Consider the following 14,507-nt stretch of genomic DNA (forward strand, 5'->3'; position numbering starts at 1 on the left):
TGAACAGATGGATACACAAAAGCCTGAATAATTTCTAACTCATTTCGGTCTGAACAAAAAAACGCCAAACGTATTTCAATAGTATTCCAAACATACTTTAGTATTTGGGGGCGGTAAGGAAACAAGGGCGACAACCCACAATTAACACACAATATCCTGTAACTCGGGAAGGTGTGCGAAGTCCTTTGCTTCGATTTCGTATCTTAATCCCAGCTCATCCAATAAAAGAAAACATCCTTCGGCAGTTCTAGGAGCGCGGCACACCAGCTCCTTTGTTTACACTGGAACAAGGAGATGTTCTCTCTTGTTCCGACACGAAAAGCGGCTACAACGCTAGCGCAGGATCCCTCCGAGCCGGCACTCGCGGGGCTGGGTCTGTCACACCCCGGCCCGCGGGCGGGAAGGAGGCGAGGGGGGCTCAGGCCTCAGCCGCCCCCGAGGCGGGAGGCTGCCCCGGCCGGAGGTAAGCGCCAGCGAGGCGGGGGGAGGGCAGGGCCCCCCATTTTCGGCTCGGTTTACCGAACGCGGGTCGGGCGGGAAACGGGGAGAGCGGCGACGAGAAGGGAGAATAAAGGGCGACCCCCGCGCCCCGCTCGGCGCCGCCGCTCCGACCCGCGCAGCCCCCGCCCGGCAGCGCCCCCAGCGCCGCGTCCCCGGGGAGGCGCCGCGCCCGCCGCCGCCGCGCTGCACCACGGGAGTTGTAGTCCGGCGGCCCCCTCCGCCGCCTGCCCGCCGCGCTGCACCACGGGAGTTGTAGTCCGCCCCCCTCCCGCCGCGCCCCCTCCCCGCCGCCCCCAGCCCGGGGACAGAGCGGCGCCGCGGCCGCTCTCGCGAGGCTTGGCGGCGGCAGCGCTGTCGGGCGGCCTCCTCCTCGCGAGGGCGGCCGCCGCCGCCGCCGCGGGGATGTTCGGTGCGGGCGCCATTCCCCCGCGTGACGTCATCGTGCATTGTTGTGAGCGTAGCGGAGCATCCCTCAAGCTGTCAGCTGTGCCGCCGCCGCGGGGAGTCGAGCCGAGCCGAGCCGGCCCCCTCTCCCCTCCTCCTCCATCTCCTCCTCCTCCTCTTCCCCCGCCCCTCCCGCCCCGGGGGCTCCAGAGCTCGGTGTCACCGTATCATTGTCCGTGCGGAACCCCTGCGGGCCCCCCCCCTCCCGCCTCCCCCCGCCGGCCCGCCCCCCTTCCCCCCCCCCCCCCCCCCCCGAACCACCTCAATGAGATGCAAACATGAAAGACAAGAGGAAGAAGAAGGACCGCACCTGGGCCGAGGCTGCGCGCCTGGTAGGTGCCGCGGCAGCGCCGAGTGTGCGAGAGAGAGAGAGTGTGTGTGTGTGTGTGTGTGTGCGCGCGTGTACGCGCCGCGCGCGCCCCGCCGCCAGCCCCGCGCTTTGTTGCCGGCGGTTGGGGCCGTTGGGGCGAGCGAGCGCGTGAGGAGGGGGGAGAGAGTGCGGGGGGCTCTGAGGGAGGGAGAGGGAGGGTGTGGGGGACTGAGAGGGAGAACGAGAGAGCGCGTGAGGGACTGTGCGAGAGAGGGAGGGGGTGTGTGAGGGACAGAGAGGGAGAAGAGTGTGTGTGTGTGTGTGTGTGTGTGTGAGGGGCTGAGAGGGAGAAGGAGAGTGTGTGTGAGGGACTGCGAGAGAGGGAGGGTCTGTGTGAGGGACTGAGAGGGAGAAGAGTGTGTGAGGGACGGTGAGAGGGGGAGGAGAGTGTGAGGGAACGTGAGAGAGTGAAGGAGGGAGAGTGTGTGTGAGGGGGAGAGGGAGAAGGAGGGAGAGTGTGAGGGGGAGAGGGAGAAGGGCGAGGGAGAAGGACGGAGAGTGTGTGAGGGGGAGAGGGGGAAGGAGAGAGAGTGTGTGTGAGGAAGCGTGAAGGCGTGAGTGGGTCTGTGTGGGTGAGTCGTGTTTGTGAGAGAGGGAGAAGGAGAGAGCGTGAGGGAGAGTGAAGGAGTGAGTGTGAGGGAGAGTGCGTGAGGGACTCTGAGAGGGAGGAGTGTGTGTATGTGTGAAGGACTTATGAGAGGGAAGAAGGAAAGTGTGTGTGAGGGAGAAGGAGGGAGAGTGTGTGTGTGACTGTGAGAAAGAGGGAGATTGTGTTCGTGTGAGGGAGCGTGAAGGAGTGAGTCTGTGAGAGAGGCTTTGAGGGAGAGAGTGTGCGAGGAAGTATATGCGAGTGCGCGAAGGGAAAGCTCCGGGTGCCCTGGCGTGCGGGGGTCTCGGCCGTGCCTGCGTGTGTCGGGGTTGTTGGTGTGCTTGTGTGTGTGTGTGTTTTGGGGAGGAGCCTCCCCTCCCGCCGGCGGTGCGGGGCCGGGCAGCCCGCTGCGAGCGCGGCTGAGCCCCGAGCTGGAGCGGTACGGGCAGCCCCCTGCTCCCCTCCGGTCCCCGCCTGAAGTGGAGAAATAGCTACGCCCTTTCTTCTGTGCATGTGTGAGGAAATGCCTATTTTTTTCTTTTGCATGTGCGTGTGTAAATGCCCAGGGATTGTTTCGATCTCTGCAAGTTCATGCATCAGATATCCCATGAAAATCCTTCCTTGTAATTCTAGAGAAAAGTGAAATACCTGGGAATACCTTTTCATTCTTCTAATGCGGACAGGAGGACTGGGGTGAGGATGTTAGAGAGACCGCTGTCCTGGGATTTCTCTTCACCCCTCTCTACTTTCCCACTGAGCAGGGGGTAGTATGAAGGGCAATCAAACCCACTTCTGGAAAGGCGCTGTGACTGTGGAAACTTAGTCCATTCCCACTTTGTTAACAAACTGTTTCTCTTACCCTGCTGTATCTGTTTTCATGATTCTGTATTATCATTTTCTAAGTGTAATAGAGCGTATTGTTTATGTTGTTTTCCAGTTTGAGAGTATGTACGGGTTCTTTCCATTCTTGGAATTTTACAACGAACCGTTATACACAGTATAGCACATACGATGGTACATATTTGTCTGTCTTCTGCAAAGTTGGGTTGTACAGCTTTGGTTGGGCTTATAGAAAGATGACAAAGCTATTAAGATAGGCTGCTGGTTATATAGCTTTTTTTTATTTACACCAGCTCGGTCTTTTATTCATCTCTGATACAGACAAGCACTTAAGTGACTTGTTTGTGCCAATGATACATCTGTTCTTGGTAATGGGTATTGATATCTTATTACTATTATTTGTTTAGTTGTGAAGCACATTTCTTGTAAAAATGTTTTCACCTTGTTCTGTGAATTTCTATGTGGGAAATTCAGCCTCTCTGGTACGTAAATAATCGTAAGGTATTAGACAGACACTACCTATAGATGTCTCTGTAAGCTGCACTGAGTTGTTCTTATATGCTTGGTCAGTGCTAAATTTTGATATGGATCATTGTACATCCTACAACAGTTTTGTAATAATGAGGCTTTAGGTAAGATGTTCTAGTATGGTGTTGCTGCTGTCTTGTCTTATTTTGCTCGATTGTAACAGAAGTTCAACTGTAGTAAAGCACGCACCTTTGCCAAAATAATTTTGGCAGCGAGTGTTGCTACAGTACTTTTTTCTCTGTGCTTTAAACTGGCAACATGTATTCCAAAGTCTATAAAATACTACAAATGCTATTCTAGTTTTGCTCTTTCAAGTTGCTGCTACAGTTGTCACTATAAGCTGTGTTTTGTTTGACAGATACGCATAAAGGAATTTTATTTTGTGTCAAGTAAAATTGCTATTCCTATGTGGCCCAATATATGAAAAAGTTTAAAGCCTCGGCAGGATAAAGGCTGAGCCAGTGCTGAGGAGAACGGCTAAGACACTCTTATTTTCATCATGTCCTATCACCTCATGGTCCCTCCCTAAAAGGGGCATGATTTGCTAAAATTAATTAAAATGATACATTGCTGTCTATAAGTGGTGGAGATATACAAGGGTCACAGTGTGGTTTTTGTCTAGCCTCCTGGGTTTGCTAAGTTGTGCAGAACTTGTCCCAAGTCTGTTATGTGAATGATAAGTAGTAGTAGTTCAGACCAACTACAGTCTTGCACCGGGCTTTACTTTTATAGTGACATGTTTGCAAATCACAATGAAAAACTCAAGCCAGAATTACCACTCCTTACATTGTTTTATGTTAGGACCCTGATGGTTCATTATGACTGTTTTCTTGGGATACATCAATAATGTATTACTGCAGGGTTTGATTAAATCAATTTCTTTCCAATGACAAGTAAACGATGAAGTGATTGATATCTGCTCACAGAAAACAACTCATGGGTTACCTAGATCAATGTGTTGTAAGATAGTATGCTGCTGAATTATTTTTAGGAACAAGAGGTTGAATTAATAAATGCAGCAAATGCATGGATGTTTGTGTTAAATTTTCTACAAAACCCTTGCATTACAACCATATTGGGCTTTCAGAGTGAAGCACTAAAGAATATGAAATTACAGAGGTAAGATTGCTGGCATTGCTTTTTTCACTCTGTTATGCACGTCCATATCTTACACTCTAGACTTCAAATAACACACTTGTATGCTGGTTTCCCCAGGTGCTTCAAATTCACTCGCAAGAGCTGCTGATTTTTCATTTTATTTTCTTTGTTTGGTATGAGACGCCATACTCAATTTTGTATACAAAATGTAATTTTCTTTTATATTTCAGTCATACATGCGTAGTTATTATGAGCCACACCCAGTAGCTTCCCAAATGCAAATCTTTCTATACTTACAAAATGCCTGTGAAGTTAAGTATTTTGACCTCTGCTTTACTCATGCATGGAAAGATTAAGTATCTTACTCAAAGCTGTGCAGGAAATCTGTAGGAGAGGCAGTTATGGTACCAAAAGCGCCTCTGTAGTAGTTCTGTTTCATAGTCATAAAGTCATCTTCCTTCTGTGGCTACACTTTTGCCTCGTTCACTCGCTCTTACCCTTTCTCTCACAGTAATTATGAGAGAAATTGATATGGTCATGTCTCTGTATTCAGTCTATATTGAAACTCATAACGTACCATGTAATAGTTACGGATAAAAAAGGAGTACAAAAACTGGACTCGAGCCCGAAATCATTATACAACTCTCCATTTCCCACATTCACAATGAAAGAAGCAGAAGTACTTTAGAAAAATACATTACTTGATAGTCTTAAAATACACTGTAACATGTAAGTCTTAAGTGGTGAAGCTTCAAACTGACAGTTAATGTTGCAGCTTACTGGGTTTTTTTGTATTTGATTAAAGGGTCTTTAAGAGCTTAAGTTGCTGTGATGCAGAGTTTTCTCAAGCTGTTCCCTTAATTTTAAAAACATAAGCAGGAAAGAATTCCCGTTATATTCAGCTCTTGCTGTAAATACAGCGTATGTGGTACAGGCAGTAAAACAGGAGCCACTGGTATGTCCTGTATTGGAATACATATTTTGTAGAAGACGTCTGCTGCAGATAGTTGCATCTTTCTATCTGCGACACACCGTTTCTTTTCCTTATGCAAGTCTGCTTATCTTAGGGTAAGGCACAGCCCTGCTAACAAGCATTCCTAAGAAATGAATGCATGTGCAGGATCAGTGTAATGGTGGCACATTACTAACAGTTCATGTTACAGAACCCATTTTGTAGAACACATTTTTATGGACAAAATTGCAACCTGTCTTTACAACATGCCAAAGGACGTATCTTTGATGTATACCTGATACGTCAACTCACTTCATACTTCGCAGCAGACTACAGCAATGCTTATGTACAGTCTGAGTGTTATCTCCATACCAGTATTCTGCTTTTTGTGTCTGATAAACTAAGATAGAACACTTACAAGAATGAGAACAAAAGAAAATCCTTAAAGGAAGGAGGAGAAGCATCCTGTCTTTCCTCTGTCTTCAGCTGATCCTCATTTGATGAAGCCATATTGTTTACTGGTCATACGTGGAACTCGTAAAAATTGAATAGAATGATTAAACACTTGAGTAGTTTAAGCAATTTGAAATGTTTCCTTTCAGCTGAAAAAATTTGTGTGCATGTAGTTTCAGCTGTTAAACTCACAAGGACTCTTGAGCAGTTGCTAAAAGTCTTGAAATGGTGACTGCTGCCTCTTAATAATTTCATGCCGTAAGATACCGTATAAAAATATTGAAATGAAAAATACTGAGAACAAAACATGTCTCATGAATCTCTGCCACATGAGAACTGATAGCAGTTTTAAATAGGTAGCAGTGGTCCAATTCTTATCATTTGACTGCCAGACACAGCCCCTGTTTTTTTGTACTATAAATAAATAAAAAGGTTACAAAGGCATGAACAAAGTGAGTGGAAACTGCTCACTTTGGGAATGCAGAGCTCAGCATAGGTATGAAGCATAGAACAGCTGCCTATGAAGGGAGATAGTTTATGGTAACATCTTAAAAGGATTTTTTTATGAGTAGCGTGCTCTTACTATTTGCCTCTTCTCTTTCCTTTAAGTGGTGTTTTGAAACACAGTTAAGTCTCCACCACTGATTGTCAGTAAAGCAGAAGAAAACGACAAGAATAGGGACAGTGGTGCATGTTGAGTTATTTGTGTGTTGGATATCCTCTCCGGTATTTTTGCTCTTTTGTCTTCAAATTTAATTCTGAAAGAAAGATTGCCTTGTGTTATGGAAGGCTGTGTGCTTTGTGGTGCTCTGGAGAGTCCTCGTGGTTCAGGTGATATGTGTATATTGGGTGAGTAATGTTCATACCTTAATTCTTTTATTTCTTGCACTAGTCTCCTGACAGGATCCAGCTCTTAATTAAAAGTTGTTCTCTTGCTCCTGTAAACTTTAAGAAAATTATATTAATTAATTAAGGAAACCTGTGCTGGAAAAAAACCCCAAAAACATGAAAAACAACAAAAGCCCGTTGGCATTTTAGATTGCCTGTTAGTGTTCAGTGTGGCTGGCTGTCCAAAAGCTGATTGTTGCTTCTTCTGGTCTGCTGAGATAGTATAGTTGAAATGGATTGTATAGCGTTACCGAAGTATTTTTGCATTATGTCTTTATATTTGAAGAACACAAATGAAACAAAAAAATTAGAAGAGTAACTTCTGTGTAGCTAAACCCTTGATGATAATCCCTTTGGCTTTTATCTTAAGTCTTTACTTTCGTTACTATAAATAACATTGTAAAGCATTGTGTGAAAGGAGCTTCATGTATCTTTAAAAATGGGAGATTTGACATAACTTTGTTTTATGGTATTAAGGATTTCTTTGTTGTTAGCTTAACAGAGACCTACTATTATTTCCATATTTATTCTAAGTTAATTCTTTTTCAGACATGCAGAAACATCATGGCTTGGGAAGTTTTGATGGCCTTTTCCCTTTGATTCACAATCAGTGCTGCTTTGAAGAGCTCTATTGTATTTTGGTTTACTTTAGGGTTTCCTCCAAGTTTTTTATTCAAAGTAATTTTTGCACTTGTTAGACAAGATTGAGCAAGGACTTATTTATTTTTTACATTCTATGATTTCGCTTTAAATGTCAATATTTTATTTTGTTAGTATGAAATAATACAGAAATTACTATGTATTTTTTTTATTTTCAAAGGTGATCTACAAAAAAAGTATAAATTCAGTCTATTCAGCTCAACTCTTGCATTCTTCTAGAGCAAACTGAGAGGAAGAAGATTCTCTTTATCTTGAGACAGCCCTTTAACCCTGGCATCACAGACCTTTACAAAGGCAGGAACCCGACGTGGGAATGGGACCTCTTCTCAGTAATGTCACATTATTTCTATCAAAGCAGAGTAACATAGGAGACAACCCTTGCAGGAAAATAATTTTCACTAACCACAACCAAGACCCTGCTGCCCTTCACAGATAGGTTGGTCTGGATCTGCTAGACCTGTTCACCAATTCCCTGGATTGAACTGCACCAGTGTAGCATCCTAGTCTGGAACAGGTAGCATGCTGTCCTTGAGGTGAAAAGCCAAACTTACTGTACTTCCTGCCGGAGCCTTTCTTGGTTCTTTATACCATGAATACCAGATTGCAGTCACTTGAAGAGTCATTTGCTAAAGGGGACTTCTTGTCTTTGGAGTAATAGGGTTTTTTTTAAACACTGTAAGCTTCAAAATATTTTGGCTTTTCTTGGATGTCACAATGATAACCTTACATTCCATGCAAACAGCAATAACTAAGCAGTGGATTCCTTTTCTGCTGTCAAGACCTGGGAGATGTGATTAGTGGAAACAATTTCATTAAGTTTCCATGGGTACCACTTGAAACTGACCAAATCCTCTTTTTAAGGAACTTAGAGACTGAAGGAATCAGATATCTTAGCCTTTACTCTGGAACAGTTAGCTTCTAATGGAAAGGCAGAAGAACAACCTGGAATAGAGCCACTACTAAGCAGCACATCGTGGTTCAGCCCATTTACTCATCCTGTTAGTTCAGGCAGCAAATCCCCATGCTGAAGGACACCAGAGTGGCCACGGGTGGCCAATATCAACTTCAAATGATAATCACACTCCCAAAAGAAACCAGAATTGTTGGTGTACTGCCCCTCTGATGTTGCGTTGTCTTTGTAAGGTCCTGCTAGGTAGTTTCCTGTTGCTGGAGTTACTTTCTTGGTAGTAGATGTACCTTCTGGGAATGCAAAAACGGTGGAGGGGCACCTTCTCACCAGCAGCTAATCTTGGTTTGAAAGGATGACCTATGTCTTTCTGAATATCATACCTTAGGCAGACCACTACCTAAATCTATCCACTTATGACTCTAGTAAATTGGCATAGACATCATGAATATCAGGGGACAGTTAGGAAGCCATCTGGCAGTGCATGCAGCCTTCCTAGAGCCATCTCAGTGTCAGTGCACTGGTTGGGTCTGGGGACTGCACTTCGCGTTGGAGGGATCTAGAGCAATACCATTCAGTTTGGTCTATGCAAGCTCTAGAGTTTCTGTCATTGGAACGGGAAACTGAGGGGATCTGATGCTTTCATTCTTCAAATGTTAAAAGTTTACCTCTCTGTAATGGCCTGAGCTCAGCAGGGTAAAGTCTGTGGACAGCAGGGTAAAGTCTGTGGCAGGGTAAAGTGTGTGGACCCTAGCATGTAGCTTTCGCTCAAAGGGAGTGCCTTTTAAATGAGGTTTGTATAATAACATGTGAGATCCAGCTGTTACTTTGCATGTTCTAAGTCTGATGTGTACCTCAGGTGTCTGAGGAGACTTGCTTTTTGTTGTGTAAGGTTGAATTTGGTTTGTCTGACAACCTTTGTCAGCATCAGCAACCACAGTTCACTCTGTGCTCTGGAACTGTGAGCAGCATTCACAGACTTATGAAGAGGACTGGACTATATTTTTTTGTAGGAGTCATTCCTGGTTATGTACTAGATTATTGTTTATGATTTTGGAACACCAGAAGTTTGTTTAGAAGGCACACATTACACATTCTGTTTTAAAACTTGTTCTCTTATATGCATAGATTGGTCTACCTGAGGCTGTGATGAGAATCTCCTTCTTTGCTGCCTGCAGAGGCTCCACTGTAAAGATCATTTTGCTGTGGGTGACAGTCGCAACCTATAAACCACAGTCTGACTACAGACAACATCATTTTCAAAACATCTGCAACTTCGGAAGTGTTTCTTGACAAGTGTCTTGAGCTAGTACATCTGGTTTGGAGAACTTAATGTTCTCTTTCCTGTTGTGATCTTGCTTAAGTATATATAGAATCAGAAATTTAGTGAAGCAGTCATTCCAGCCAGGGCTTATATTGCTTTCTGGTTGGGTTCTTGTATAACTTCATGTCTAGAGAGGAAAAAGAGCCTTAAGCAAAGTATACATTGGCCATTTGAAGGTCAGTTTTACCTCATTTCAGCTGACTGTTGGCAGCCTGGAGAACCTATCTGACTGTGTATAGTGGTTCACTATAGTTAGTGAGGTACCTTGCGAAATGTCTACAGAGTTGTAAATCACAGTCTTCATGTCCCATATGATTTTTTCTTGCCTTTATGGCTTGAACCTTCTTTGTATAAGATCAGGCTCTACGGCTGTTGTTGTATTGCTAAAATGCTTAACTTCATCCTTCAATAAGTGATGAGTTTCAGTTCCATCAGTTTTAATTGAACAAATTCTGCATACAGATGTTTCAATACATGTATTGATGTCTGGTTTTGGATAAATGTTAATTCTTCTTATGTCTCAGAATTCCCAGTTATCCACCAGCTGCTGGAATATCTATTGCCATTGCTGTATCAGAGAAGCATGTGGCGTCTCCTGTCACTACACCTATCTGGCAACATCTCCTAGCCAGGGTAATGGGAGAAAATAGACCCTTATTGGCCATAGCTTGTTGTCATTCTTCTGGACTAAGGTTCTGGCAAATTTGACACTCTCTGATCACACCAGCTTTTTTCATCTCATATGTAATTTCTTTCATTTAGAAATTCTAGACAGTTAAGACCAATGAGAACTGGTTTGGAATTCAGTGTTTAGAGCAGGAAAAGCATCTTAATTAGAGTATTACTTTGATAATCGTAAACTGTTAATCAATAGCGGATGAAGTCGGAAAGGGCCTGGGGTCACCTTATCTGTTTAGACTTGAAAATAATTCACACCCCCCAAATTAGTTTGTTTTGTGCAATCAATAAAATCACTTGGTAACTTTCATTGCCCATAGGATCTAGGACTTCTCTGGCCTTTGCCAGAATCTGGTCTTCTTGTGGAATTTAATATCCTGTTTTAAAAAAATTGAGAACTAGGAGAGTAAAATGATTATGAAAAGTGGCCAAGAGGTATGATTTAGAATTAAAATGCATCATTAACTCTTCTTTCTTACAATGACTAGACAGAAAACATTGTTTTTATTATACAGACTGAGAATTCTGTATCCATGTAATGGTGCTCCTTCATATTTTCTGCTTTTTTGGCCTTAGCCTCTAGATTTTTTTCAGGAGTTTGATATAACAATGCTGCAGGTTCATACTTAGAGCAGTAGTGCTTAATGCATTCTAATCTATTTCATTATTTGTTTCATTTTCCAAGCTTTTGAGACACCTTGCAAGCATTCATCTGTCTTTAACAGAAACAAAAAATAAAATAACTTAGTGGGACTTGCTGTCTAGTTATGGAATAAACTCCATAAATCACTGTTGAAAACAATTTAAAGTAAGTTACTATTGATGATATGTTAATACTTTTTGTTACTGACTTCAAGATGACCCATGGTTCCGCAAGTGTGAATCTTGAAGATGTCAGGGACTGCCAAGCATTTGCCCACATTATTTTTGTACTGAGGTCTCTCCATTTGAAACAATTTTTTTAGCCAAGAATAAGAAAAATCTGTGTAGCTGGTTTTGCTACATTGGCAATCCATGTCAAACAGGTTGTTTGTCTTCCTTTTGTCCTGTTCCTGGGATGCTGTACTGTCTAGCTGTGTTGCATTATTAAACATCTCCTGTCTGTTAAGCACATGTGAGACAAATGGCTGGGCAGTTCATCAAGTACTTGGATCCATAAGTCCAGATCATAGAAAAGAAGAGAGAAGCGGCAGTATAGAGCAAGAGCTGTCCTTTATAAGGCTACTAATCTTTTAAAATAATGGTGGAGATTCTTGTGATGATTTATTTCAGCCTGACCAGTACATCTGTGCAGCTGGAGACTTTGAATATAGATCACAGTACACTAGCTGAAGTGTTTGCCAGATATCCCAGCAGGAAATATTTGATTGGAGGACAGAATGCAGTGTGCATGTTTTGACATGGTTGCTTGAATTCCACACTTAGCAGCCCAAATGTTTAATTTTTGTTTTATTTATATATATATATGTCTATCTCATGTCAAGTACTGGGTTACAGTACTGTGATACTGACTGGGAGAATCATAGGAACAAATCTATGTGCCTGGGATATTTGGTCTGCCCAGAAGAAGCCCCAGCATCCTGTGAATAAGCTGTTACCAAGAAATGAAAAAAGCTCCCAGTTCCATGCTAAACTGCATTTTCTGCAGTCAGTGCTCAGGGATCAACTGATTCACTGCCTATTTCCTCTGTCACTTTTGGAACGAGTGCTACCCATCTGAGTGGAACTTGTCAGTGATAACCAATCCTATGTCTTTGTCTTGAACTGATGCTCCTTGTGCTTAGTAAAAGCCTGATGGTATATACTGTGATTTCTAGAGCATGGGATCAGTCCCAAAGAATAGATACTGAAAGAGAATGGAATTACTGCTTTGAAGGTTTAAATTTTTTTTTAAATCACTGCACCTGTTTGCTGTTGTCAGCATTCATATAGCTGTTATGGCAAGAAGCTTCATGTGTTAGTTAAAGTGTTAAATGTTGGAGTTAATTTTAGAGAAAAATACATGTGTAGAGGGAAAGGGAAGTGATCTAGGGAAAGCATTCCAAGGATTAATGTTCTGAAAAAAATGAGGTTTTAAGTGCTACATACATACATAATAGTTATGAAGCTTATTGCATTTAGTACTTGCATACATTTTCTGGGATTAGTAGATGAGAATGAAACTGGGTTTATATCTGCTGGCATGTCACGGGGTGAAAACTTGTGTGACTTGGTTACATTGATGTAATCCTGGGGAGAAAAATGGTAGTGCTGCATTGGGAAGCAGTGAAGGAGAGATGGAGATGATCTTGCATCAATAAGTAGTAGAATAGCAAATACTGGGGGTGGGGGGAATATATGAGAAAGAAATGGGAGGGGGGAAGCAACCTTATTTTTTCTAGGATAAAATTTCATTTCATTTGTTTATTTATTTATTTTGCCACCATTTTGCTTAATTACATAACCAGCTAAAGTCCCCAAAATTTTATCTTTAAAGTTTGGATTCTTCTCAGACTTAGGTAGTAGAAGGGTCTCAATTAAACATCAAGGTTAAAAAAATTTTGTCTTCTCTCTTCTGTAAAAGGTAGGGCCTTTGTTTTGGAAATGAAATACTATGTTTTGATTATTTTGTGTTCTGTTTATTTTTAAAAGAAGTTTGATTATGGGCTATCTCAGCCACAGGAATATTATTGAAATTATAAGTAATCCCTTGGGAATAATTGAAAAAAACCCAAAACAATTTGTTTTCCAAAATACTCCCTCATCCATTTGGTAGTAAGATCTCCTATTGGAATTTTTCAAATTATTTTGCTTGGGTTATTTCTGAAGCAGCAAAAAATATAAATCTCCTAAAATTTGTCATGTGCAAAAGTCTGTCTGACATGGTACTTGAATGTGAAACTAGGGAAGTTTTCTTGTACTTCTGGACACTTTTGTTTATTTCTGTTTTAAACTCAGAGGCCATAGCATGTAAATCTCCTAGGTATGATTTTATGCCTTTGAATGAGATTGACACAATTAAAGGAAAATTGCATTCCTGAATTTGAACTCCTAAGACTAATTTAATTACTAATTCTTATTCTTTCAAAGGCAGAGCATGAGCTTGGTAGTTACACTGGAAGCCCAAGTTGAGGCAGTGTAACTTTTCCAAAAAGAGTTTTAATTTTTCTCTTCATTTACTGCAAGTTATTTTTTTGAGAGAAATGGAAGATGGTAATTTCTCACTGTAATGTGGTCAGTGTTTGTCCAGATTGACTTGGAGCAATCTTGTACCTCAGAGTAATGCCTTGGAGGTTCAGGACTTTGGAGCCCCAACAATAGTTCCAGATTATCCTGAACATTTCCAGGATTTTCTCCTGTGGGGAAAGACATGTTCTATATTTTGGTTTGAGGTTGGATTACAAACCATGGTTTAACAGTCAGCACTTTGTCTCCTTACAAACTCCCGTTTTGAAGTTAGAGTTTGCCTATTCTTCTTTATAGGTTGGAGGTTCTGTTGAATTTGTTAACCTGTGCCAAGTGATTGCTCTTATTGGCCTAAATCTCTAAAGGAAATCAGCATCCAGCCGGTAGACAGTTGTATTGATGAGGACGCATTGATTTTTCTCATCTGTCCACTTACTATCAATAAGAAATGTCCTTAGCTCTCATGATACTTCTTCCCTGCCAGAATGTTGCCTTGTTACCTGGCTGGTCTTACTGTTGGGGCTGGTGTCAGTTGCTGATCACATTATATGCAGATGAACGGTCTGATAAAAAGTCTCAAGTCAGTACTTGAGAAGCCTAGATAAAGATAACGCTTTGTGTTAGAGCTTTTTAATAATGCCTTCTACTTAATGTAAATCAATAGTAAAGAATTGCTGTTTTTAACAGAAAACACTTTAATATCAAGGATTAAGGTTCACCTATCTTGGCATGATTAGCAGTATCCAGAACAGGAGAATTTAAGAAAATACAGACAATTTGTATTAAATTTTAGAGGAAAAATAATTCTTCCATCTCTAATGGTAATTTTGGTTTTCATGTTGGTTTTTTTCACCACTGTATTAGCTGCAGTATTTCCTTTCATAAGGAATATTGTAGGATATGGAAACTTAAGTATTCTGCATGCGCTTCTCCAAAATGACATACTTTTGAAAGATTATTAACTTGGATCTAGAATAATAATATTATTTTATAAGGTCCCTGGGAAGAAGAAAGCATGTAACTTCTCTCAGAACTTGAGGAAAGCTGCTCTTTCTACCCCCACTTTTGTTTATGTATTTAAATATGAATACAAACATAGTTTCAGAGCTG

General features: G+C 42.2%; 1 protein-coding gene across 1 annotated transcript in view; it reads left to right on the plus strand.

Annotated features, from left to right (window-relative positions):
• The first annotated feature begins 870 nt into the window (after positions 1–870).
• ASXL3 (ASXL transcriptional regulator 3) overlaps positions 871–14,507 on the plus strand; it is a 124,971-nt gene continuing 111,334 nt past the window's right edge. The window contains 3 exon segments of the mRNA XM_069854040.1: positions 871–1,146; positions 1,148–1,223; positions 1,226–1,277. Of these exon segments, the coding sequence (XP_069710141.1) occupies positions 904–1,146; positions 1,148–1,223; positions 1,226–1,277 (371 nt within the window). The 5' untranslated portion in view covers positions 871–903.

The sequence above is a fragment of the Phaenicophaeus curvirostris genome, chromosome 3 (genome assembly GCF_032191515.1).
Source record: "Phaenicophaeus curvirostris isolate KB17595 chromosome 3, BPBGC_Pcur_1.0, whole genome shotgun sequence".
NCBI classification, from domain to species: Eukaryota; Metazoa; Chordata; class Aves; order Cuculiformes; family Cuculidae; genus Phaenicophaeus; species Phaenicophaeus curvirostris.